Source organism: Coffea arabica, chromosome 2c (genome assembly GCF_036785885.1).
Source record: "Coffea arabica cultivar ET-39 chromosome 2c, Coffea Arabica ET-39 HiFi, whole genome shotgun sequence".
Classification (NCBI taxonomy): domain Eukaryota; kingdom Viridiplantae; phylum Streptophyta; class Magnoliopsida; order Gentianales; family Rubiaceae; genus Coffea; species Coffea arabica.
The window spans coordinates 66,367,883-66,394,637 of NC_092312.1; the positions used below are offsets into that span (position 1 = coordinate 66,367,883).

At 35.7% G+C, this 26,755-nt stretch overlaps 1 protein-coding gene across 2 annotated transcripts; it reads left to right on the forward strand.

Annotated features, from left to right (window-relative positions):
- The first annotated feature begins 152 nt into the window (after positions 1-152).
- On the forward strand, positions 153-26,016 carry LOC113727487 (uncharacterized). 2 transcript variants are annotated; one of them, XM_072076161.1, is made up of 44 exons: positions 153-514; positions 599-804; positions 3,537-3,626; positions 4,600-4,673; positions 4,829-4,984; positions 5,302-5,422; positions 5,588-5,643; positions 6,346-6,400; positions 6,488-6,544; positions 6,655-6,756; positions 8,355-8,435; positions 8,555-8,607; positions 10,051-10,120; positions 10,479-10,542; positions 12,304-12,452; positions 12,540-12,667; positions 12,742-12,799; positions 13,049-13,146; positions 13,851-13,935; positions 14,021-14,086; positions 14,160-14,219; positions 14,453-14,545; positions 14,686-14,872; positions 15,769-15,812; positions 15,895-16,014; positions 16,100-16,231; positions 16,319-16,371; positions 16,457-16,505; positions 17,786-17,844; positions 18,478-18,617; positions 18,737-18,885; positions 20,428-20,556; positions 20,631-20,716; positions 20,833-20,948; positions 21,046-21,158; positions 21,400-21,523; positions 21,898-22,019; positions 22,492-22,678; positions 22,754-22,961; positions 23,581-23,902; positions 24,393-24,532; positions 24,621-24,745; positions 24,848-25,046; positions 25,509-26,016. In XM_072076161.1, exons 2-44 carry the CDS (start codon positions 604-606, stop codon positions 25,594-25,596), a joined length of 4,809 nt encoding a protein of 1,602 aa, XP_071932262.1. In that variant the 5' UTR covers positions 153-514; positions 599-603; the 3' UTR covers positions 25,597-26,016. The 2 variants fall into 2 exon arrangements, with proteins under 2 accessions (XP_071932262.1, XP_027107484.1); XM_027251683.2 differs by having other exon boundaries at positions 154-514; positions 619-804.
- Positions 26,017-26,755: the final 739 nt, after the last annotated feature.

The window sequence follows — 26,755 nt, forward strand, 5'->3', positions numbered from 1 at the left end:
ATTCATTGCAAATTAGTTATTCACCGTTCTTACATGTCAACCCTCTTTTATGCCCCTTCTAAGTTCTGACTGAAGGACAGGCTGCCACCAAACCAGGAATATTTGGACGCTGTGGGGAGGGGGCAAAATTGACGTGGACGAGAATAATTGTTATGCTAATATGAGGGTCTTTTTCATAAATACGTAAAAGAGTAAGACCAAAAGTTGAAATATCAAAAATTGTCTTCCCCTGCAAGAGCTTCCGACTTCTAAATTCTCTGACATAAAACAATTGCACCGGAGATCTTAAAAACGGTGTCGTTTTATAGTTGCACTTCCTGGATTTCAGTGCACATACGTATATATATACAAACAATAACGCAGACAATCTGAGTTTTTTACAGGGAGAGGGGAGAGAGAGAGAGAAATGGCTGCTTTCATGGCGGTTCTGGAGGCAGATCTGCGAGCTCTCTCCGCTGAATCTCGCCGCCGTTACCCCGCCGTCAAAGACGCTGCTGAACATGCTATTCTTAAGGTCCGATCCAATTTGCAATTTTTTTCCTATCATTTTGATTTATACTGAATGCAATAAGTTAGTAGTACTTTTCTATATTGGAAGAGTGAATGTGGAAATTGCAGCTAAGATCATTGTCGAGTCCGAGTGAAATTGCGCATAATGAGGATATTCTGCGGATATTTTTGATGGCTTGTGAAGTTAGAAATGTGAAGTTGAGTGTGATTGGGCTGTCTTGTTTGCAAAAACTCATATCTCATGATGCAGTTGCTCCATCAGCACTTAAGGAGATTCTCGCTACATTAAAAGATGTAAGTTTTTGTACTAGATGCTCAACGATGTCATTGCAAATAATTTGTTTTGTTTTCTGCTCATTACAACTGCAATTTGAGTGGGAAAGTTCCGTATTCCGCTCCTGTTATTGGACCTTCTATGTTTAATTTCTTGTAGTGTAGGCTTGAAGAAAGTATTGAAGATTAGCAATGGTGAGGTTTAATAAGTCAAATGAGAAGAACCAAGCAGTTCTTTACCACGCTTGAATAACGCATTCCAGATATGCCGTGTTTGGTTTTCTATAAGAACTGGACTTAGAATTGAATCATATGAGCTTAATATGGATAGGACGCTATTCCAATGCCAATAAAATTTGAAGTCTGATATAGAACCAAATGTAGAACATATCAAAACTGTTCTTTGTCCTTAGTAGTTGTTAAATGTTATCCTGGACTGTACTATTGAGTGCCTATCGAATCTGTTGATGTAGGGGAAGGAGGGAAATAGTATAATTATAAGAGATCGTGTGCTTGAGACAGAGGAAGACATAAGGTTGAGCAAGTGGGATTAAGGTCCCTTCTTCGGAGCAATCAAATAAGAAAATTGAAATGTTAGAGCATTAGTGCATATGCACTGTAGCTTTAGGCATTGACTTCTATACTGATGTGGTAATCAGCTATAATCAAATTTAATCACATGGGAGCAAAGAGTTAAATGTGGTGTAGTGTTTCGTGACATCTCCATTCTAAATGACCTTAATTGGTTTCTGGTTTGAGTAGTTTAGATAGTCTTCAGCGTCAAACCTTCTGCCATGTATTTCAGGATGAATGCATTACCCAGCAGCAAGCCGCCATTTTTATGTTTTCTAATATCCATTGTTGCAGAAAGTTTAGAGAGCCGGACAAAGTATTTAATGAGGACTAGAAGTAATGTTGCAAAGGTATATAATAGATTTTTGGATACTTTTTACCCTCTTTTGTGGCTAATTTGGATTTGCCATTTGCAAGTAGTATTGATTTGATTTTGCAAGTACAAAAGTGTACATAACCTATAGGTAGAAGAAGCTCAGAGGAGGTTATCAAACTTTTAAATTTGGTCAAGATTGCTGGTTGCCTCTGCTTTCAAAGCAGTACACCTGAACTTTCCTTTTTTTTTTTTTAATTGGTTTAAACTGGTATGGTTAATGGTATAGCACCTCATTCTTCTTTCATACTGTGACTGGTTTGTAAAGGAAGGCTTATGACACACGCTGCAGCTGAGAGCTTGAAAATTTTTTTTGTCCATTTTCAGCATCTCGCAGCAAGTAATGGCACTTAATGCACTATGTAGGGTATCCTATCTGTGGTCCAAGGAATTGCCTTGGCCTGACATACATTTTCAACAAAATCCTTTGCTGGGCATGTAGGCACATTGACCCTGGCAGCAAGTATATGCTATGTTTGGAGGGGTCAAATCAGAGGACTTTTCCTTATGAAAACTGGCATTTCAGACCTAGTATATTGTGAATTCAATTGTTGGAGGGGGTTTTTGTATGTAGTGATACCATCTGTTTGATTCTGCTTGATTTTCTAACTGAAGTAGAGTCTGTATGAAATAATTTGGTTGTAGAAGCTTACCCAGATAAAACAGTTATTTCCACCTAGAAGTGAATTTGTAGGTAGCAAAAATTTTGATGCTTCTTTAAAAGGATGCCTTTTACTCATTGCCCCTCCTTGCCAATCTTAGTAGGAAGATAACAATAAGAAAAAGGAGAATCAGAAAAATTATGTACATGGGTTTAGGAGCAATTTTAAATGATGTCTTGGCAGGTTGTGAAAATGGGTTAACATCCAAGGCAGTACTCACAATTATTAGACTGTTTGAAATGTATACATGTTGAGAGCCAATGTTCAGTTTCAGAAACACATTGTACCACATATCTGTTGGTTAGTTTCCTAGAGGCATGGAAATGGTGCTAATCCTGTCTATGTCAAAAATTGAAACTTGAAATTTAAACCCAAAAAAAAAAAAAAGCAACAGCAATTTATGGGAGTTGTGGACCAAGAGTTTTTAGAGTTGCTTGCAATGATGATCTTGTAGAGCTTCTGGAAGGAAAAACCTTAATTGAGCTAAAGGTTAATGAAAAAAGTTGATGTTTAAGTTTGAAAAGAAAATTTTAGAATGCTATGACACTTACATGTTATAATAGGTCAACGGAGAAAGAACTGTTTAGAAAAAGTAAAACAATTCTCTGCTGCTCAACATTTGGTAGGTTTTGTTGATGTACATTTGCTTTTCTCTGATGTTTGATCATAGGAAGCTTTATCAAAGTCTTAAAATGCTTAATAAGGAATGTGAGAGGTTGGCTGGGGGTTGGCCTGGGATTGGGACCCTGCTGATACACTTAGAATTCGTAGGAACTTTGTCATTCTGTCTTCATTTATTTGCCAGTTGCAAATATTCTTTTACATTGTCAAGGAAATGGATCAATATGCTGAACGTTCTACTAATGGCAGAAAGGACTTTTTTTAATACTGAAAATGAGATAAAAAGTGCAGGAGTTTAGGCATGTCTGACAACTATGATGCATTTTTCTGGTACTTTATGGCCCATTTTCATGCTAAGAAGTGTTTTTTTGTTAGTTTTCCTCTACTGTCACTTATATTTCCTCTTCCTTAAAAGAAAAATTGACTACAGGTTGTTGTTTCAATTTTTTCAGTGTTTAGATTTTTAACTCTTGATCCTTTTTTTTCTTTTTTTCTTTGTGTTCTTTTCCCTCATTTGCATGCAGCATGGTGAAATGGCAGATGACAGCATCCAACTAAAGACCCTGCAAACCATCCTCATAATATTTCAGTCTCGTTTGCAACCTGATATTGAGGTTATTGTCGACAACTCTACTCTTTTCATGTCTTATTTGAAGCTCTATTTGTGTTTAGCAGCAGTATATGTGTTCAATTGCATAAGAAAGGTATTGAGGAGATCATTGTGCTCCTTGATGTAGTGGAAGTGCTTCTCATTCCCTCATCCTACAATGTGTTTTGGGATTGTGTCGGTTGCTGACGCTTCAGTTGCCAGAGTCCTGAGAACCATGCGAGCATAGACTTTCTGACCATCATTTTTATTTACTTCAACAGCCTATTGCTATACTGTGTTACAATGCGTAATTGGCTAATAAACCACTAACCAGGCTGACTATAAGGAGCTCGTCAATTGTGGTTTTCTTTGTGTCTTATTAATACAAATTTGGAAGTGGATTTCGTAATGCAGCTTGACAGTATCTAAGATGGAAGTCTCCTGAAATTTTCACAGTTGTTTTTGATTATGATGATATTGTCTTTTCACCTAATTCTATTCTCTGCGCCAGTAATATTGTTGATGTCATATCTCAGTATATTGCCAAATTAGAGTCATTGAGGAGCCACAGATGTAGTTCATAAAACAATTTTCCTTTAACTATTGTTACACATTTTTGGAAAGTCCTCCTGTGGATGTGAGTTCTTAATACTTCAGTCAATAATGCAAAATTGACAATTTAGACTGTGTTTATCTAAGTGTTGCTTGGGCCCGGACTTTTTGCATCTCCTTCTCCTTTTCTTCGTTGTCTTGCACCCTTTCTTCTTTTCAGCACTCTCAAGTCTCAATATGTAATAACATAATGGCCGTTTAGCCCAGTCCCGAAAGGCCTTGATCCTCCCCATCCTTGAATCATTTAGAAGGAGAAAAGGTGCATCTTTTGAAAAAGATTGATACGATCACTAAATTATGTTTATTCATTTTGGTGAGGTAATTTGAACTTGTGAAAGAATTTATCAACTTATCTGGTTGATTGGGAAGTAATCATTTAATTTCAGGAGAATATGGCTCAAGCTCTTGGTATCTGTCTTCGGCTTCTTGACAGCAGCAGATCTTCTGACAGCGTGAGGAAGTAAGATGACATTCTTTATTAGCTTAGATAGGTGCCAAATTTATTTCATATTTTTATGCCATTTATCTTTCTTGTTTGTATCTCCCTTCCTAGTTGACTTATTCTGTTATTTAGCAGCAAAAGTGATTCTTATCTCCCCTTTGAAACTTATGCAGCACTGCTGCAGCAACCTTTCGACAGGCAGTAGCACTGATATTTGATCATGTGGTTTGTGCTGAGTCACTTCCTACAGGGAAAGGTGGTTCTGGAGGATACATCTCTCGTGCTAGTTCAGTAACTAGTGATGTCAATCGGAATTTAAACCGCCTAGAGTATGTAATTTCCTTTTACGAAGCAATTCTTTCTTATTATCCATATATGTGTATCCCATGTTGGTTGGATCATCTTTTGGCTTGTAGACCGCTATTGTAGATCGCTATCCATGTGTGAGTTGTCCAGATTGCATCAGAAATTGAGATTCTTAGATCTAGATTTAAAGCTTTGTATTCTTATATCTTGTTTGCTAGCTGTTGAGTTTGTTGAGATATGATGGCATATATCAGGTCATTGAACTGGAGTTTTTCTGTTATCGTATTATATTAGGCTTTGAAGGTCCTTACTGTGTGCTCACCTGAACCTTGTACTATAGGGCATTGGAGCTAGAATTGGTCTCTGGAGGGCCATCATTAATGAGGGACACTTTAACTAATTCTGGAAAGCTTGGGCTTCGTTTGCTTGAGGACCTGACAGCTCTTGCTGCAGGTGGATCTGTATGTGCTAATTCAACATTGATAAATTGCTTTTTGTGATAACTAGAATGCAATATTGACAGACCAGCTACTTTTTGAAAAAATTTCAGTTGTGAGATTTTCCAATTTCAAACATCATCTGTAGTTTATTTCGAGATGAAATAGTTGTTTGCTTCAATGTCTCAGGGCATCTGGTTACGAGTTGGCTCAATTCAACGGACATTTGCTCTTGATATACTTGAGTAAGAGTCTTCCCTTTCTTCTATGCTTCTGGTTGCTTAATTTCAATAGCTTACCTGGTAGGAACTTTGTAACAAGCATAAATGTGCATTTTGCCTGATAGTGGGTGAAATATTGAATGATGGAAACGCCTTTTCCTAGGGGTGTCCCTGCTTGAAAACCAACTCATGTAGGTAGGATTTAAAGTTTGATTTGGAATTAATGTGTTCTTGCTATCTGTTTGGTGTAGCTTCAAGTAACTGTATCTATGAAGTTATGGTAAGTATTTGAATGATAGGCCTCTTACGAGAATTTCGGTTTCTTTTTCATAATGATGCAAGCCTTTTGAAATTAGGAGTGTTTTAACATTTTAAATATGAATTCCAATTCTCTTTCAAGTAATTGTCAATGTACTCTTATTTTTAGTTTTATTTGTTATTACATAAATACTGTTATGCATATTGATGAAATTGAAACATATTCCTATCAGTTAAGGACATTTAAGTCAAACTGATATCTGACTATTATGTTTACAAGCAACTTCTTACTATTATGTTTGACAAACAACTTTTATGGGAAGTAGCATCTCATTTTCTGAAATTTTAGGGAAAGGAAATGTGAATTGTTGGAGCAGGTTACTTGTGTATGTTGATATGAATTTGTGATGATAAAATAATCGAAAGGATATGAGTTTAATTAGATTTTCTTATGCCATGGTTCTTCAGGTTTATCCTATCCAATTATGTGGTATTATTCAGGGTCTTGATTCCTTATGATCAGGTGCTATGAGTCCTCCTGCCCTCAAAACTTTTATAATTCTGTTTTCCTTTAATTTCCTGGTTTAAATATGGGCTGGACAACCAACAGGTTCTGCGTCACCAAATATGCTCACTGCTTATGACCTCACTTCGAACAAATTCTGAGGTGCTTGTCTTTCAAATATAGCCACAAAAATTTTATACAGGTTTGATGATCTATCTGGAAAAATATTTTTTAACTTTTCTCTTCCACCTTGGTCTGTGTTCTTGAATCAGCTTGATGGTGAAACTGGAGAGCCTTATTTCCGTCGCTTGGTCTTGCGTTCAGTAGCTCATATTATCAGACTTTATAGTTCATCACTCATCACTGAATCTGAGGTATGTTTGTTCTTATTTTGTCACAAAGCATTTGGAATAATTGTTCAAAAGCCTGTTGTATTTTCCTTCAACTGATGCATTTTAGAGTAATTGAAAGCATAAATGTTGATGTAAGATATAGGGTTAATTACACTTTGCCCCCTTAAACTCCAATTATATACACTTTACATCTTGTGGTCAACTTTTTGATGGGGTTAAAATGAAGTTATATTTTCATGGCCAAAATATCCCTGACTAATTCTTAAACACACATAATAATTGTAACACAATAAATACCTATTTCTTTAATAGTTGCTAAATGCATCTAAACACAATTACTCTATGCACTTCGAACTTTTGGTACTAAAATGAATTAGATAATTTACAAAAAAAAAGCCTAAGCAACTCAATGTATTTATTTCATTGCCGATAGCAGTACTTATTTTAAATGAAATAAAATTAATTAGTGCATTTGGAATAAAAATTATTTGCTTATATTTTATATTATAGCACTTTTTAATGTGTTTTATATGAGATAAAAATATGATTAAAAATAAAAATGTATTGAAAAGCATATTTAGAAAATTTTTATTTTTTTTTAAATATAGAACTCAAACAAAATACAAAACAAGGTATGAATGTGGTATAAAATTACCGAATAGCATTTTATTGACTCGTGAAAATCTTGTGAAAGCTGCAAGGTAAATGACAATTATTAAAATCAATCTATTTACAATTTAAAGGAAGAAAGATAAGTGATAGAAAACTTGTGCAAATGTTTTACAAATTTTTAATTTCTTTTTTTTCTCTGCAATACAAATTTTCAATTCTTTGGTATTATACTATCTTTTATTTTTTAATTTTTTAAATCATGTGACTTTGTGTTTTTTTCTAATAAGATGTTTCATATTCCAATTAAAAGTTTCTAGAACTATTGTGTGAGGGCATTAATGTCATTTTGTCAAAATTTTGGATGGAGAATTCATCATTAATGTTTGACTAATCAATGAAGGGGGTAAAGTGTGTATATTTAAAGTTCAAGGGGCAAAGTGTTATAATGGGTCAAGTTCAGGGAGGCAAACTGTAATTAACCCTAAGATATAAGGAATGAAGATGAACTGGGAGAGGGGGAGAGAGAAGGGGAACAGGCCAAAGAAATGGAGGTAAGAGTAGTGGTGTAAACCCAAAGAACAATATTTTTTTTGGGGTGAGCAGTGGGTGGGAAGGGGAGCGGAGGAGGTACACTTCTTTGTCATGAGGACTACATGTTGAAAAGAAATCCAAAGAACTAGCTGTTCCATTTCATTTTCTTGCCCAAGCTCCTCACTGAATACTCGTCCTTGAAACCAGTTTAATTCTGGTGATTCTTGCCACTGTTTGGACTCTAATGTGAAACTTCTAATAAGCTCTGTATGGTTTGAAAAAGAATCTGAACATAAACTTCCGTTGAAACAGGAAAAATCTTCTTCCATTTGATTAAATTGGTTTCTTACCATGTTCAGTCTGTAGGAAAAATGTTTGATTGCTTAGTGAACTTCACATGTCGCTTTTGTTCTTTCTCATAGATTCAATTCACTGGAAGATTCTTATGTGTGTAAACTTCTTTAATTCTATTGCAGGTGTTTCTTAGCATGTTGATCAGAGTTATATCTCTTGATTTACCGTTATGGCATCGCATTCTTGTTCTTGAAATCTTGAGGGTAGGTAGAATGAACCCTAATACAGGATATCTTGATGAATTAGTCAATGTTAATGAATACATTAAGACATTTTACGTAAGCTTATGTTTCATGATGATTAATGACTGTTAAATTGACAGGGTTTCTGTGTGGAGGTGCATACTTTGAGAATTCTTTTTCAGAATTTTGACATGTAAGCTTTTTCACTCTGATTAACTCTTACTAATGCTGTAACCTTCTGCTTTAGTGGAAATTATCTTGTTGGGAGATTTGATAGAACTGAGAATCCACTTTCTTAATGAGTTTACTGGTTTGCATATATCTTCTCGAATTTGCTGTAGTTGTGTAGCTAAACAGTGTGTCATCTGATTTACTTCAGATGATTTTTCTATTACCTGCATGTTTTTGTGGCTTGTGGCTGATTTTTACAATTTATTTGTTGATTGGTTTTCTATCTTGTGTTTCGTGAAGATGCTAGGAGAACTGTAATTGTCAATAAACTGGTATAGCAGATTGGCAATTTCTGCTTCTGTATCTAGTAGCTCAATGATACATGGACCAAAATTTAAAGAGGCCTGTGTATGATAGATTTTTGTGAAAATTTACTTAGTTTGTGTTTGGATAGGGGGATTTGAGTGGATTTCAATTTCAAATCCTTCCCCCAAATCTCTTGACATTTTGGATAACTTACAGGAGATTTAGATTCACCAATTGATTATAAGGCTTTGCAGAGTTAAAACTAATGAAATTTAAATGCACCCAGATTAGGTATCACTTAAAATCCTTCTCTTTTATATTTCTCCATACTTCATCCAAGTTATGCGTTTGTATATGTTAGCAGAGAAGACCAGGCTACTTTACCATGGTTTCGCTGTCATAATTTTTGGCCATTGGTAAATTCATCCAAAAATAGGACACCAAAGGCAGCTTGCTACGTCATTTTGGTCTGTGATGTTATATGGTTTGAGGACTCTCACAAATTGGTCTGTGCAATTAAGTGATGTCCACCTTCAGGAAAGTCACCAACCCAAAAAAGAAAAAAGGATTAGAACAGCAGCTTTGCTGTGGAAGCCACTTACGAAAAGAACCACTTCAGGGGACTTTAGAAGAAGAAAAGGAAACTTATGAAAATTTAGTATATGACTATTAAACTTTTTTAATTTTCAAACAATGTGGTTGTTAATTATTAATCCACCTTGTACATTCAAATTGTTTGCCAAATAAGGTAATTGAATTAATGTGGATTTCAAATGAACTCATTTCAAATTCTTCCTTAAATTAAAATCCAGCAATCCAAATGGACCATTGGATTGATTTGTGGAATGATATGCCTAGAAGATTTGGTGATGGGGAATATTTAGACACAACTAACACATTCCAAATTAATGGGGCTCTCTGATGATGCTTTCCTTGGCTCCCTTTGATGATATTGTAAAGGGTCCTGGATGATCTTTGATATCATGTTGGAAGATGAATTTAAAGAAAAGTTTTAGGAAGGAGTCATTCACATGAAACTATAAATCAATGTTTGGATAACTGATGACATATTAAAGTCATCCCAAGAACAAAAATAGTTCAGACGTGCTTCTATTATAGTCCTTTGGTTACAGAATCTGATAATTATGATGTGTTGCAGGCATCCGAAGAACACCAATATCGTTGAGGATATGGTAAAAGCTCTGGCTCGAGTTGTTTCCAATGTTCAGGTAAAAATTACACCTTGAGGATTCTTTTTGCTGTTGTATATTCTCAATATATGTTCACTCAAGTCGTTTTTTGAGTGTGCAGGGAAAGTTGCACCTTTATGATCTATCCTAGTTTCTTTTTACTGTGCTTTACTTGATTATCTTCAAATGATGCTACTCATTTCATATTCATTATCGGTACTTGGTGAATGAGGGAATGAGAAGTAATTGTGCCTTTTCCAAGTAAAGGTTCTTGAATATATACCCTGTTGTTTGTATTGGGACTATTTCTAGCTATTCTTGTGCCCTTTTTGTCCTCTTGACTTCACAAATCAGAAGACATAGGATTTAGATTGATCACTCTTAATTCATTTTACAGTTTCAGGACACAAGTGAGGAGAGCCTTGCAGCTGTTGCTGGAATGTTTAGCAGTAAAGCTAAAGGTATTTCAAGTGAGATAGAATAATGTAGAGCAAATGAAAGGGCATTCCCAGAGCTAAATGTGCTTTTGACCTTATTAAATGTTACAGAAAATTGGCAATTCAACGTATTGGTATTCTTTGGAATTATTGTTGATCTTGGATGCTTGCACATGTGCAAAGATAAAATTGTCCTCAGTGATTTTCTCCATGCTCTCTGACTGAAATATAATATAAATAAGAAACAAAGAATCCGTTTCCAAGTGTAGAAACATGTGTCTAATGTGCAACCTATGATATGAATTACAAATATGGCAAACTACCTAAATGGACCCTAAACTATTTGGATAACTTGCTTTTGGCCACTTGACTGTGTTTGTTTTCAAATTATCCACTGAACTTCTATAGTGGCATACTTTTGGCCATTCTGTTTCATTTTGGGGTTATCTAAGCAGAACTATCAAATGTGCTACACGAGGAAATGGGTCTTTTTCATGAGATTTAACCTTGAAATTCAATGGAATTGTTAAAAGTAGATCAGCTCTATTTTAAAGTGGTTAATTTAGAAACCAACAGAATTAGTGGCTAAAGGTAGACTATCAATATAATCTAGGGACCATTTAGGTTCTTTGCTAAAAATTTTTTTTTTTTTAAATGAAGAGAAAAAAAACATCAAAATGAAACCTTTTAAATAGACACATTTGATGGTAACATGGACTAAATTAGACTAGGCTTTACAAGTGTGAGTTTTTTTTATTGTCTCTTATAATGTAGCTAAACTTTCTTGGCAGCTTTCTTTTGGATTTATAGAATATACAATCTTGTTCTGTATTTATTATGAAAGACACCTTATGATAATAAGATTTGAAAAATTTGGTGGAAATATCAGATTTTTGTCTGACTCAAGTAAGAAAAACTCAAGTGGTAGAGTGCAGTTCTCACATCAAGTTGTGATCAGATCAACATAATCACCTAGATTTTGACAATAAATCATCTAAATTTTATTGCCTGAAAATAAACTATCTTACAGTAGTGCATTAATTTACTTTCACCTTAAAGTTGTTTGCTTTTGATATCAGGAGTTTTAGCAAACTTTGTTTTAGTTTACTATTCTGATTTAATTATGGAGATTGAGGCTGCGCATACTAGCGCTATGGTAGAGCCACTATGAGTATAGAGTGAGGATATGAATTTTTATTATTTTCCCAGAAGGAAAAGAAGGGCTTGGACCCTCATTTTTTTTTTGGATGCATTGTCTATGATAGGTTGCAACATGTTTTGCTGCAAATGTTATACATTAATAACAGGATGACTTAATCAGAGTGTTATGTCAGTCAGGCCGGCCATCATTTACTACATGTAGATCAGTTGCTCAATTGCTTCAAATAATTATGACATAAGAAGTGGTCTTAGGCTAGGTATGGAAGTTTGGAAAGAGCTTACATGTTTCTAACTTTTTGGGTGCGTGTTCGTGTGTGTTTTAGTCTTAAGAGTATGAAGTGCTTATACTTCCTTCTTGTGCAAGTCAATAGCTTCTTCTATTGATGATGATCATCTCTATACAACATGCAACCTTTCTTGATCTTGCATTTGAAGGGATTTAATTGCTTTTTGTTTTTTTGTTAAATAGCCATAAAAATTGTGTACTTGTTTTGAATGGCTGGAATTGAATAATGTATGGTTCACGATTATGCTGTAAATAATTGTCTGCAATACATGAATTTCCCAATTGTGATTTGTTTGTCAGTCATGGACACAAAAGATGAAAACTTGAAAATGTGCCAGGGATTGAATGGAGTTTAGATAACGATGCATCCAATGCTGCTGTCTTGGTTGCCAGTGAAGCCCATTCAATAACATTGGCAATTGAGGGTTTGTTGGGTGTTGTTTTCACTGTGGCTACTTTGACAGATGAGGCCGTTGATGTTGGTGAGGTGCGTGTAGGAATCAAAGCATGTACAATTTGCTCAAATCTAGTTTTGCCACTTGCTTATTTTGTTTGTTTATCTTGGAGCCACCAGATTGAGTCCCCCCGCTATGATTCTGATTCACCAGAAAAATGTACCGGGAAAACTGCTACTCTTTGTATTTCAATGGTTGATTCCATGTGGCTGACAATACTTGATGCTTTGTCTCTGATTTTGACAAAGTAAGTAAAAGATCATTTAGTATTTTTAGTGTTGATAAGCTGATGTGTATGCTGACACAAAGTCGGTATTGCAGGTCACAAGGAGAGGCTATTGTGTTAGAGATATTGAAGGGTTATCAAGCATTTACTCAGGTATTCTTCATTGTCTCCAAATTATGTTCATGTTCTGTTTATGGATACTATGATTTTTGTTCTTTACTTTTGGAATCTTTGGGAGCAAATTGATGGTCTGCTTATTTAGATTAGTGTCTCTTGTTTTAAAGCTGCTAATTATATTCCAACCACTTGCTTGTCTTGTAACTTGAAACCCAAACACTGCTATCTCAATATTGTCATCATCTTTTACTTTAGATGATAATGGCTTGCGTATTTTTTGATTAGGCCTGTGGAGTTCTTCGTGCTGTGGAGCCTTTGAATTCTTTTCTTGCCTCCCTTTGCAAGTTTACCATCAACATACCCAATGAAGTTGAAAAGAAGAGGTATCACAATTTTATTGTTCAGGATGTCATGCTCTTCTTACTCCTTTATAACTCGTTGATGTCTTACTAGTGGCATGTTAGTGGGGAACTCATTCTGTGAGTATTCTTGCGTTGATGCTGGAATTTTGTGCTATATGTCTAGATAATGGTGCCACAGTAGCAAGACAACCCCAGGGTTGTCAGTTTCCATCTCGAGATTTCCCAATTGTTCTGTAATTTAGGTCTTTTCTTGATGTTAATGTCAAGATTATATCTATTTGGATAAATGATTGCCACAGTAGCAAAACAGCCACAGGTTTGCGAGTTGGTGTCTTAAGATTTGCCATTTCTGCTGTATTTTAAATCTTTTTGTTGGCCCCTGACTTGGAAATTAAATTGGAGCCCGCTTTAGTTATAATTTAACTGGCTATAGGCTATATTAACAATCAAATATTCGACTAAAACGTGTTTTCTGGAGCACTGCCTGCATGAATTTGCCAAATGAGAAATTTTGTTCATCATGTGGTACCAGAGCCGTCCCTTTGGATTCTTCCTAGTGGTCCTCTGAGTCATTAGACTGCTTACCAGCAGTGGTAATGTAGTAAAAATAAAATGTAACATCTGTTGGGTATGGAATGTGGCAGACTATTTTTCCTTTTGTTGGAGTAAGTTATTTGCAATAAATATTTTGCCTGGCTTTGACTTCACCATTGAATTTTATGCAGTTTGATACAGTCTCCTGGGTCAAAGAGGTCAGAAGTAGTAGTTGATCTGAGGGAAAACATTGTCCTCACTCCTAAAAATGTTCAGGTTAGCTCTGTTTTCTGACATCAATTGATTACATGTTAGTGATTTAAACAGTATTTTGATTTATGCTAATGTTTGTGATACCCAGGCTTTAAGAACCCTCTTCAATATAGCCCATCGACTGCACAATTTCTTGGGTCCTTCATGGGTCCTGGTATGTGATTTTAGCTTCTTCATCTATATCAAAGAAGATTACATGTTCTTATTTCTTTTCTAAAAAATTGTAGGTATTGGAAACATTAGCTGCTCTTGACCGAGCAATTCATTCACCACATGCTTCAACGCAGGTATGACAATTCCTTTCCTGTCCAAGATTGAGTGCACTATAGAAATGTATCCAAAAATGCAGACTATCAAGCCCAATGAGCCCTATAATTCAGATTTATGCCAATTAACAAGTTTGAACATTTTTTAAAATTAATATCCAACAAGATGCTTGTAAAGATCCATCAAAAAGTTTCAATTATGACTAAATTTTACTATGATGTGCTCACAAGTTTTATATTCCATGTTCATATAGGAGGTATCTACAGCTGTGCCAAGGCTTACACGAGATTCATCTGGTTCTGGTCAATATAGTGATTTTCATATCCTTTCTTCACTGAATTCTCAGGTTATTATTATCATTATTATTACTATTCTCTTTGGGTATTTGTGGAGTATATAATTGTAATTCTTTAGTGTGTGTGTGTATAATCATCTCCATTAGCTTACAATTGTGTTTTTCTTTCTTTTTTTTTTTGTTTTGTTTAGCTGTTCGAGAGCTCTGCCCTAATGCATGTGTCTGCAGTGAAATCACTTCTTTCAGCTTTACGACAATTGTCTCATCAATACATGTTTGCTACTTCTGGTAGCTTGGCACAAGCATCCAATCAAAAATTCGGGACTATTAGTTTTGCAGTGGAGAGGATGCTAACGATATTAGTCAACAATCTGCATAGTAAGTCCAATATTAGAATGCAAATTGGCTCCGTTTAATATCATTACATATTTGCATTTAAACATGTGAAAAAAGAGGAGGAAAAAGTACTGATTGTGGAAATTGACAATATATCAGCCTTTGCTAACTGAATGTGTGATATCAGTTGTACGTTTTTCTACTTTTCTGGATATGGGTGTTCCAACTTGAAATTCAGAGTTGTATTCTCAAGTCTCACATATAGGAACAAATACTACAGTATCAAAGTGGTGTTAGGTTTTGAGAAGAGGATATCTTCACTTCAATTTATATGATTTACCAGAAAGGGGAAAGGGATAAGAGGAGTCATTCTTAGGCACAGGTTTTATCGACCAAGGAAGGACATCCTAGATTGAGCACAGCTTGAAACTTCCTCCAAGCTGGCCACAAGTACTTGAGATAAGGCCTTGCTGAGTTTATATCATAGGGCTAATCCTTTATTGTTCTTTTTGGTCTCTGAGCATTTGATGATGCCTAGGAATTTCAACCTTTGGCATGAGATTTAGGATTCTTATCATCTGAAATCTTGTTTCTTTTTGAATGAACTGTTAGTGTCTGGGTGGTGTTGGTTAGGTTTTGGAGACATGCATATCTTTTTGTCTTTGTATTTTTATTTCACACTCAGAAAAATATTTTAGTTGGAATTTGTCACAGTGCTCCTTGCATGTCTGTTGCTTGGGTTTTTCATTTTCATTAAAAAAATATAATGTTCATGTTATGAATAGAGCTTAAAGATTGAAATCGCTCTGAATAATCTGTGACGTGTAGTTAGAGTTTGACACTCAGAAGATTCTGTGTTCTTTTGAGGCCTCAGTATCTTGTGTTGGTAGATCTGTTTCCTATACTTAACATCCCTCAATTGGTATACTTGGCAACAGGGGTAGAGCCATTATGGGATGAAGTTGTTGGCCATTTCCTGGAGGTAATCTAAGCATGAATTGATTGTGCAATATCTATACCAATTAACCCCTTTTCCCTGATTAGGTGTATTGAATTCCTTGCAGCTTTCTAATAGCTCTAGTCAGCACTTACGCAATATGGCACTGGATGCAATGGATAAGTCAATCTGTGCCGTTTTAGGTTCTGAGCTATTTCAGGGGAAAAAACATGGTGGATTTGATAATGTGAGAATTGCATATGCAGTTTCACTGAAAGGTGTTGTTTGTTGTGATTCGATATTGACTTGCTTCTGATTGATAATCTGTGCAGACACAAACGAAGTTTAGAGACTTGAGAACATTGGAGTGTGCTGTCATTTCTCCCTTAGATACTCTATATTCCTCTTCGAAAAGCTTTGACATTCGTGCTGGGTCTCTTAGAATTCTTCTTCACGTTTTGGAAGTATGTCTTAAATCCTTAATGTGATGCTTGTCCCTATCTGCTGTTGTTAAACTACCTATTTTCCTTTGCTTATAAGTTTTATTTCAGAGGCATGGGGAGAAGTTGTGCTACAGCTGGCAAAATATCCTTGAAACATTAAGGTCTCTGTTAATTGTTGGTATGCTTTAGCTGCCACAGTAAGCTTGCCGTTGGTTCATGACCAAGTTTTTATGCTCATACTTTCAGGTCTGTTGCTCTTGCATCAGAGAAGGATCTCATCGCTCTGGGATTCCAGGTGAGAAAATTATGTCACTTAGTGATTTTGAAGTAGTAAAGACCTGGTTTTTACTAAGCACAAAAGGTTTGAGGCCCAGCTCACACCTTACTTTTCTTTGTCAGTTTGCATTGATAAGTGGGTCCTTTAATGATTTTTGTTATGCAAATTTGCTTCAGCTAAAGATGGGAAAGTGTAATGCACTATCAACATAAATGTGCTAAAACTATTTGAATGTCTTGCTACATTTTTCTTTTTTAATAAAAAGTGTCTTCATGTGGAGCACCTTATGTGGAGAAAGAATAGCGGTCCCATGTGTTCTATTCTACCTGCTTAAATTTTAATTACCTAATTTGGTGGTGCCTGCATGTTTTTCTTTCACTCTTCAAACAGTTCTGTAATATGTAGAGTTCTGTAATCTTGTGCCTACGAATTTAGGCTTAAAGAGTATGTGAATCAGTAAGAGTGATATGACTCTTATGGAAAATGTTTTGGTGTTGAATCTTGTAGATCAGACTCAGTATGTTTTAAAGATAGGTAAAAATGCAAAATATATCAATTCTTTTCTATTTCTCATTGCCAATCATGGAATGCAGGGGGAAAACCATTGAGAATGACCGGAAAGAGTAAATTAGTTTTCCTATTGTAAACACCAATTTAGATAAGCATGCTGATAATCTGTTGATGCGCACGCTTGATAGTCTCTTGGTATATTGGAACTGTTATTATTAGGTTACAGTGACTATTTCTCATGGGAAATGCTTCAGTTAAAGGGACTGGAAATGAAATATGAACTCTTGAAAGGATTTGGTCTTTTGTACCTTGGTGGTTGCGGTCATTTCCAATAGTTTCTTTCATAGCCTTTTGTTTTTGTTGCTATTAAATTTCCTCATGTTTGGCATGAATTTTTCTCTAATCAATAATAAGCAACTGGTGTTTGCCCCAGTGGCCAGGGCGGAGTGCCTTGCGAGGTTTCAAAATCCTGGTTTCCATGTGTGTCTGTGTGTATCCCTTCACCCATAAAGAGAAATAAATGAAGAAATGCGGTACAACATTAGTTTCCCAAAAAACTATTTGAGTGCTTATGCTAGGATTTGTACAGTAGACTAGAAGGTTCAGTTTCTTTATTTTTGAGTGGTTTCTGCTTGACATGTGCTTTGCTGCATATATGCTAGCTTTTATTTTCAATTAGAACTGCTTGCATTTTTATTTCTTGGTTATACCTAATTCTGATACTTCAGAATTGGTGCTGTTTGTTCATATGTGAAATTTCAACTGACATGTATTCCTTTCTGACTCAGAGTCTTCGTGTGATAATGAATGATGGCCTTTCAACGATACCTGCTGACTGCCTCCATGTGTAAGTGCATTTTACAGCAGGTTTACAGTCTATTGTTCTGGTCTAAACCAAGGCATGGATAGGACAAATTATTCGTCAATTGATACCAACAGATTAAGAATGTTATTAGATTACTATTCCTTTGTCATATATGCTGTTATTAGGACTTCAAAACCATGAGTTGTTGTTAGCTAATGGTGCACAGACATGACGCAATGTTTTGTACATCTTGTACGTGGTTACTGTGAAATTCTAAAGGATAATAATAATAATAATAATAAGTTCTCAATTCTTGTGATTTATGAAGAGAAAAACAACACTGATTCCTTTTTTAACTTTATGAGTTTAGGGTCTTACAGTCATTTCAAATATGTAGGTAAAGAAATGATGTAAAAGTGAATTCCAGAATATAAAGTTAGCAGTCAAACATAGTATAACCATTTAATTAGTTGATGTTACATGACAGTGACGTCGTTCTATTAGAGCTTTTCAAGAAGGTTTTCTTTAATGACATTGTGAAGATTGTTTATCTTTCCTTAGGTGCATTTCTACACAATAAGTACCCTCTCTGTGTGCCTTCATGAATGCCTTGTGCTTTGGTGCAACCATTAGCTCTTTACCAACACATAACATCCTTAGTCTGATGTTTTTCAGATGCATTGATGTAGCAGGAGCTTATAGTGCTCAGAAGAATGAATTGAATATAAGTTTGACAGCTATTGGACTTCTGTGGACATCAACCGATTTTATTGTCAAGGGTGCTTCTTATGGACCTCAAAGAGAGAAAGAAACAGGTGTGTTGGCTATACATGCTTTGCTTCAGAACTCAAATCTATGATTAACTTTGCTTTAAAAAAAAACTATCATTAATTTTGGCCTTTTTGCTGTATTCTGAGCTTGTTTCTTTTTGCAGATCAAATAAACAGTGAAAAGAATGAACAGATTCTCAATTCCTCTTATCCTTTCGATGATCAATTGCTGATGAGTATTGTTGTTCGTGACAAGTTGCTTTTCTCTGTTTTCTCTTTACTTCAAAAGCTGGGTGATGATGAGAGACCTGAGGTATTGCAGTTCTTCAAAGGATTTAGACTTCTGCATATATCCAACTCATGAGAATGACATTCCTTGAAACTTCTGATTCCTAAAGTTGTCCCAGGAGGGCAAAACCATTTCAAGAGCAAGCTGAACTGACCCTACCAAAAGACACTATGATTTTGCTGGAACATGTCAAATTTTCACATTGAAAAATCTTTCCTGAATATTTGCCTTGGTATTGATTGAACATCTTTGGACCTGGATCCTGCTTATTTGAATGAATGTTTGTTATCAAATTTAAAAAGGTTATAGACCAAATGGTTTAGGCACCATCTCTATGATTCTTTTTTCTTATGCTTTGGTTCGTCTCTGATAGTAAGTAGCATACCCTCTGGGATTGAATAACCTCCCCTTCTCCAAGGTGTTTAATGCTAGAAATTCAGCGCTTTAGCACCTTAGTGATGAACATTTACTTTTGGGTTTTAAGCGGGTCTTAATTGTGACAAGGAGATACTGAAAGATTCTGTTGGATTGATCCAAAAGATATTAACCAGAACTTTAAAGTGCCTAAGGAGTTCAAACTTCTTAATTTCTTTAGACTTTTATTTGGTGAGTACATGACTTTTTCTTTCAATTTATCTAAAAAGACTACTATGAAATAAGAGCTTGTAATACCGTAGACATCAGCATGTAAACCAAACTTCTAGGTAGAAGATTGTTGTTAATTGGTACTTGGTATGAAATGACTGAGATACAATACAATCAGTTGCTTGTCCTGCTACTCCTGGAAAAGCAATAGTTACATTTGCAGCATATTAATCATTTCAAATGCATATTTTGTGGAAACTTCTTATCTGTTCCATGCACCAATGATTGGTTTCGATGCTATTTGGAATATCATACAAGGGTGGTGTCCTCAACATTCTTTAAATACTCATTTTTTAACCTTTAACATTTTGCTGCCTCTGAATCTCAATGTTAAAATGATTAACCAATTTGGACTACTTACGCCATAGAGTAATTGAATTATACCTTCAGGCTGTTATAGGTTGCTTCTGCGTTCTAAGCTGTTTAATGACATGTTATGACTTTGGTTTTATTCGTATTGCTTTAAGTTATCTGACAAAATTGTTCTTTATGTGTTCGTTGGTATTTAACATTTGATTGTGCATTTTGGCAACTAATTGTTTATGAAGTCTACCAATATATGTTTTGGATGTTCAGCTGCTTGAAATTTCAGAACATATTAACATCCATTTTTCTTAGTTTGGTTCTGCCAAAAAGGTTTATGTGCCTTGGCTTTGTCCAATGTGTCCATGTTGGCTGCTAAATTATTCAGTTGAAAAGTTAGTTCTCTATTTAGTTTATTTTATTTGTCCATGCTGACGTCGAATGTTGACCCAGCAATGAAGTGGAGTCTTCTATTATAGTGAATAACTGTTAATGATGTGACTCTTCACTGGGCTTGATTACATAATGCAGATAGGGGAACTTTACATCATGTTTATGCAACTTATGACTGTTGCTTTGAATTATTTTCTCACTTTCATTGAATTATTACATCATTAGGTTAGGAACTCTGCTATCCGGACGCTTTTCCAAATTCTTGGAAGCCATGGGCAGAAACTTTCAAAGAGCATGTGGGAGGATTGTCTCTGGAAATATGTTTTTCCTACATTAGATCGTGTGTCCCATATGGTAAGTTGAAATGGATAAAGAAAGTTCTAGAAGCTCTAATTTTTCCTTTTTAATCTTATTCTTTCTGGTCCTAGGCTGCAACATCATCTAGGGATGAATGGCAAGGGAAAGAGCTTGGAACACGAGGAGGAAAAGCTGTTCATATGCTCATACATCATAGGTATATCAATTTGACTTCCTTCATTGCAAGCAAATTTTAGTTCCTCCCATTATTTCCTAACTCCTTTTTTATGTTGATTATTGATAAAATTTATGATCTTTTGGATGAATTTACAGTCGTAATACAGCTCAAAAACAATGGGATGAGACACTTGTCCTGGTCCTAGGTGGAATAGCTCGAATACTGCGCTCTTTTTTCCCTTTTCTCAGAGATTTAAATAATTTTCAGTCTGGTAATTGGGTTGCATATTTTGATTTACTATTCCCTGTTAAAATGTTAGATTTTATAAAATTCTTTATCACAAGTCTGGATGATTTTTTATGGCGCAGGATGGGAGACGTTGCTCATCTTTGTTAAGAATAGTATTTTAAATGGTAGTAAGGAGGTTGCCCTAGCTGCAATAAACTGCTTACAATCAACTGTAATCTCACATTCTCCAAAGGTAGCCATTTGATTCTCGACATTTTGAGTGCCTTTTCTGCTTAGTTGCAGAGATAAACAAATATATTTAATGCTGTGTGTTTAGGAAATGCCTTTTCTGCTTAGTATGCAGAGATAAACAAATATATCTAATGCCGTGTGTTTAGGAAATGCATCTGCTTGTTTATGATGTTTCTAACGCATTCAAACCAGTTTCGTTGAATAATAAGTTCTGCACTAATGTTGAATCTTAAATGTCCTAGGGAAATTTGCCAATGCCATATCTCAGATCAGTGCTCGATGTCTATGAACTTGTTATTCAAAAATCACCCAACTGCAGTGATAGTGCATCAAGCAAGGTCAAGCAAGAGATTTTACATGGTTTAGGTAATAAATAAAATTTATTGCCCTTTGCTGAATGAAATTAATTATCTCAGTGAATACACAATATCTGTCTGCATGCTTGTCTTCAATATTCACGCATGTGTAGGTGTTCAAGAATGATATTAGTCAGAGGACATCAAATTCTCTTTTCTTAAACTGCAATGTTTTTGGAGGTCCCCTTGTCTTGGCCTACAACTTCTTTGGAGTAGAAAGATCAGTGGGTCAGTGGGGTTTAATTATTTGTATCCTATTCCGTAAAATGTGGATTAGCAATTTTATAAGTATGTCCTTTGTATCACCAAAAGGTGTGCCTATACATGCTCAATTCCTTTCCTCTCTTTTTGTTAATTTATTTTTTTGCTATAAACTCTTGACAGGAGAAGTATATGTACAAGCACAAGCGATGTTTGACACTGACATGTATAAGCAGTTGCTCTCTGTTATTGATACTGCAATTAAAGAGGCCAAATTCGCCAGTGATAACTTTGAAGCTGAATATGTGAGTTATTTTATCTAATAACTGGATTTAAGTCAAGAAGTTTTCTCCTGCTCTCTCTCTGTCTCTGTGGGTGCATAGACAGATTTTTTTTTGTGTGTGTGTGTAGCTGTTTGCTTTGTTTGTTTCAAAAAGTCTTCTCCTGGCCTCTCACTGTCTGTGTATATATTTAGATTTGTAAATACTCATGCTGTTTGCTTCGTTTGTTCGTTAAATGGGTAGGAGATTAACGGGATTATGGTAGATGAAAATATGAGAACTGTTGCTGCATTATCCATATGTTTGGGATTGTATTGCGTTATCGGAGCAAATGTCTCTCTGTTTGAACTTCTTTCATTTTAATTATCAGTTTCAATCTTGAGTTGAAATTACTCAAGTGTACTGTAATTCAGCGAAATGGTTATTCTGAAGTAAGTATATTTATCCTGAGTTTATAGTAAACTTCCATATAATGTGGAGATTTTCATGTTTATAGGGCAATGTTCCACCAGTTCAACGTACTGCACTGGAAATCTTGCCTCTGTTACGTCCAGCAAGACACCTTTCAGCGATGTGGTTACTCCTCATTGGGAAACTATTGGAGTATCTACCAAAACCTAGTTTGGGCATAGAAAACAAGGATGATGACTTAGAGTCAACTGAGAGCAAGGACCAAAACCATGGTATTAATACTGCATAAAGATACTGCTCTTTACACAAACAAAAGGATCTTATTTCGTATTCTGACTTTTTCACAGCTCATAAGAGTATAAAGGAGGTCCCAAATGGGATAGCCTCAACACCCCAAAAGAAAGGGCAAGCTTCTCCTAATGGTCTTGAATCAGTCACAAGCTCCAGTTATCTATTTGCAGAGAAGGTTGTTCCTGTGCTGGTGGATCTATTTTTGCAGGCTCCAGCTGCAGAGAAGTACAATATTTATGTGGAAACTATTCAAGGTCTGGGAAGGTGAGAATTTGATATCAGATTGACTGCCCACAAAGCTCAGCTGCTGAATCCTTATTGTGTCGAGTGTCATGGTGGATTCTAATAACACTTTTTAAATTTGAGTTGCTAGGCATTAGTTCCTTTAAAAAGAGAATACTCCTCTGCACATTGATAAAGTGATGGATTTACCTTTTTCTTGTAGTGTGCTCAGTTAATGTAAACCATGGGAGTTTGGAAAGTAGTTGAAGTAAACATAATGCTCATTCTCTGGCAGCCACTTTAGAAGTTTACACTGTTAAACGATAAACAAAATGGTAGATTTCTAAACTCTAGCTTGTTGACAGCCCAGACACTGTTTCCACCATCTCCTTTGGTGCTTGGCATTTTTGTCTTCTCTGAATTATATGACTGTCCAGGATCTTTGTCAGGCATTATGTAGTTTAAGCGGATAGAGTATGTTGTTTTCTCATTGTACCTAAAAGACTGGAAGGCTATTACAATTTTGGGAAAACTAGAAACTTAAAATGTCAAGATTTTACATGTTCTTCCATGCATCGTAGAACATTAGGATGTCATTGTTTTCTGTGTATTCTTTGTTGGGAGACCTAAAACTTATTTTCACTTTCTTGTTTATTGATAGGTGTATGGCAACAAGGAGAGATAATCCTGATGGCTCACTTTGGAGATTGGCTGTTGATGGCTTCAACAACATTCTTGTTGATGATGTGATCAAAGTAACTGTAGACTCTAGTGACCTGACCTTCCCCAGAACAGCAAGAATACGTGTCTGGAAAGAAGTTGCTGATGTGTATGAGATATTTCTAGTGAGCCATTGTGGTCGTGCCCTTCCTTCCAGTGCACTCTCTGTGGCAGTGCTTAAGGCTGATGAATCATTGGAGATGAATGTTTTAGACATACTGGGAGACAAGATTCTTAAATCTCAGATTGATGCACCTATTGATGTAATACCCTTACACCTGATTTTTTCTGGTTTTTAACTGTTGTGCCTGTACATTATGTTTTTCAGTAGACCCAGAAAAAAATAGGAGTGGAAATTGATATTTTAGAAACATTTTTATAATTAAGCCTTGATAAACGGAACTATAAGTATGAGCATTGATGAAATCTGGACATAAAGTACAATCTTTATTTTGAGTTGCCCAAAAAGATATGCTTGAGCATGTAACACGTTTGTTGTGGTATTTGATCTCATTTATGGACTTCACCTAGTGTATTAGTAACTGGCTTGCAGTCTCATGTAAATTATACACTTTTTCTATTTTGCCTTGGAAATTTGCAACTTTCTTTTATGCACTATTCTATTTCGTGTCTTGCTCCCCCTGTTCATTGATAAGCAACTCTATTGGAACCAAAAATTTTGATTTTGCTTCTTCAAGCTGGTGATAAGACGTGGCTTCTAAGGTCCTATTCAACTTATATTGATGTTCACAGATTTTGCAACGATTAATTACTACTTTGGACCGATGTGCATCACGTACCTGTTCTTTGCCTGTTGAAACTGTTGAGCTCATGCCTTCGTATTGTAGCCACTTCTCCTTGACTTGCTTGCAGAAAATATTTTCTTTGTGCAGGTAATTTCAAACTTCAGAAAAATTGAGCATATAAAGTTCCCATCTGTTTCTTTCATTTGTTGTTGTTGACTCCTGGATGTGTTTTCAGTTACCATCACGAGACCGTGGACTGGAATCTTTCTAGATCTGAAGTAAGCAAAGTATCAGTAGTGATATTAATGGCCAGATGTGAGTTCATATTGAATAAGTTTTTGACTGATGAAAATGATATAGGTGTGTTGCCCTGCCTTAACTTTTGGTTTATAAATATCTCACCTTTATTATTCTTTTTGATCTAAGCTATATGTCACGTGAACCATGAATGTCTTCCTTCAGGTGAACGTCCCTTGCCACATGCAAGGGTGGAAGAAGTCATTTTTGTCCTCCAGGAGCTAGCACGTCTTGTAATTCATTCAGATACGTCATCAGTCCTTCCTTTAAATCATTCCTTGACGGATGGCCTGTCAGGGGGAAGCGGGGGACGTAAACATTTGCTTGTCCTTTTCCCATCCTTTTGTGAACTTGTTGTATCAAGGTACAGAGACATATTTCTTGTTGGTAGTCTTGTTCAGTAAATTATGATAATTGCACAAGTCAAGATGCGGTCATTATCACATAATCAAACTGATAGTCACTCCACAATTTGGTCATGGAATTCCTCTTTTTCAAGCATCTAGTTATGGTAAATGAAAGTTTACTAGGAAAGACGCACAAAACCTGAATTTTAATTTTAACAGTGAGCCCTCAGCCGGCTGTGGTGCATACATTGTAGTGTATCTTGATATTTCCTAGTATCTAATACATCCCTGACCACAACAAAAAGGATGTTGCTTTACTAATAGACAGCTTGCTGTGGTTGATTATTTACAACTTTTGTGGATCTGCTATGAAATTTGTAGGATGCAAAAAAAGCAAGAAACTACTAGCTTTTTTATTTGTATGCTTTTCCCACTGAAAGGAGATTACGGTATACACCTCACGACCATTTCTTATGCAGAGAATCAAGAGTCAGGGAGCTAGTACAAGTGCTGCTTAGACTTATAGCTGCAGAATTGGGTCTGCAGAAGCTGAGTTTAGCAAGTTAATGTGTGGAAGAAAGCGGCTCCTGAGTGCATATTTGAGTTCCATTTTTTTGTGTTCACGTGTATGTGAGGAATTTTTTTGGGTCTCCTCCATCAGTCGATGTTGTACCACTATATATATATATATATATATATATATATACATATATATACATATATATGTATATATATATATTAATTATTGGAATCATATGGTATGTGTTTGTCTAGGTATAAAGGATAGGAGAATAGTTGGAAATGACTTGTGTAGCTGTACAGGAAAAAGAAGAATGCGTAACACAGAAATTCCTGTAGTTTTTCTTGTAAATTTGTTTATATATTGCTTCTTGCTACTTTTCCTGTACAAAGCCAAAAGTAGTTAATTGTCAAGCATCAGGATTTTGAGATTCCTGAAGGTATTATTGATATTATTATTGATATCAATGTGACAGTGGCCTTGACTGGCGAAGTTTCCAGCCTCTGCAATTTGAGTATTTCTACGAATGTAAGAGTGATTGTTTTCCCCGCTAACTTGCTATTTCTATTAAGTGGTTATGCGGCTGAGCCAGATCCCTTTGCTTTTATTCGCCTGGTTTTGCTTTATTTGACGGCGCATCAATATGATATCGGACGCAGAGGAGTTGGCATGGATGGAACGCGACTTGTAGATCCTAAGAATGTATTCCTGCAACAGTGTGCGTCAGTGGTAAGGACTCCTTCCCGGGACTCAAATAACTATGATTTGGTACTTACCATTTGTAGTTGTTATAGCTAGGGGTGGGCAAAAAAACCCGCCGATCCGAAAATCCGATGAATCCGATCCGATCCGATTCGAAAAATAGGATACCCGATCCGATTTTTCTTAGCGGGGCAGATGAGGGTCGGGTACCCGAAAAATCGGGTACGGATACGGATCAGAAAAATAAAAACCCGCGGGTACCCGACCCGCAGGGTATATTTTATAAATATTAAAAAAGTATGGATCATTTTATAATTTTGTAATTTTTAATCCTAAGTGCAAGTGAAGTGGCTCGCAGCCTCATATTCTAATCCTATATGATCTACTCTTCTCATTTTTTTTTGAAGAAAGTGAATATTCTCGGTGAAACATGAACAAAATGAAAAAAAAAATTTGTGAAACTCTGTTATAAAAATTGTTCATCCCTTTCATCTTTTTTATTTT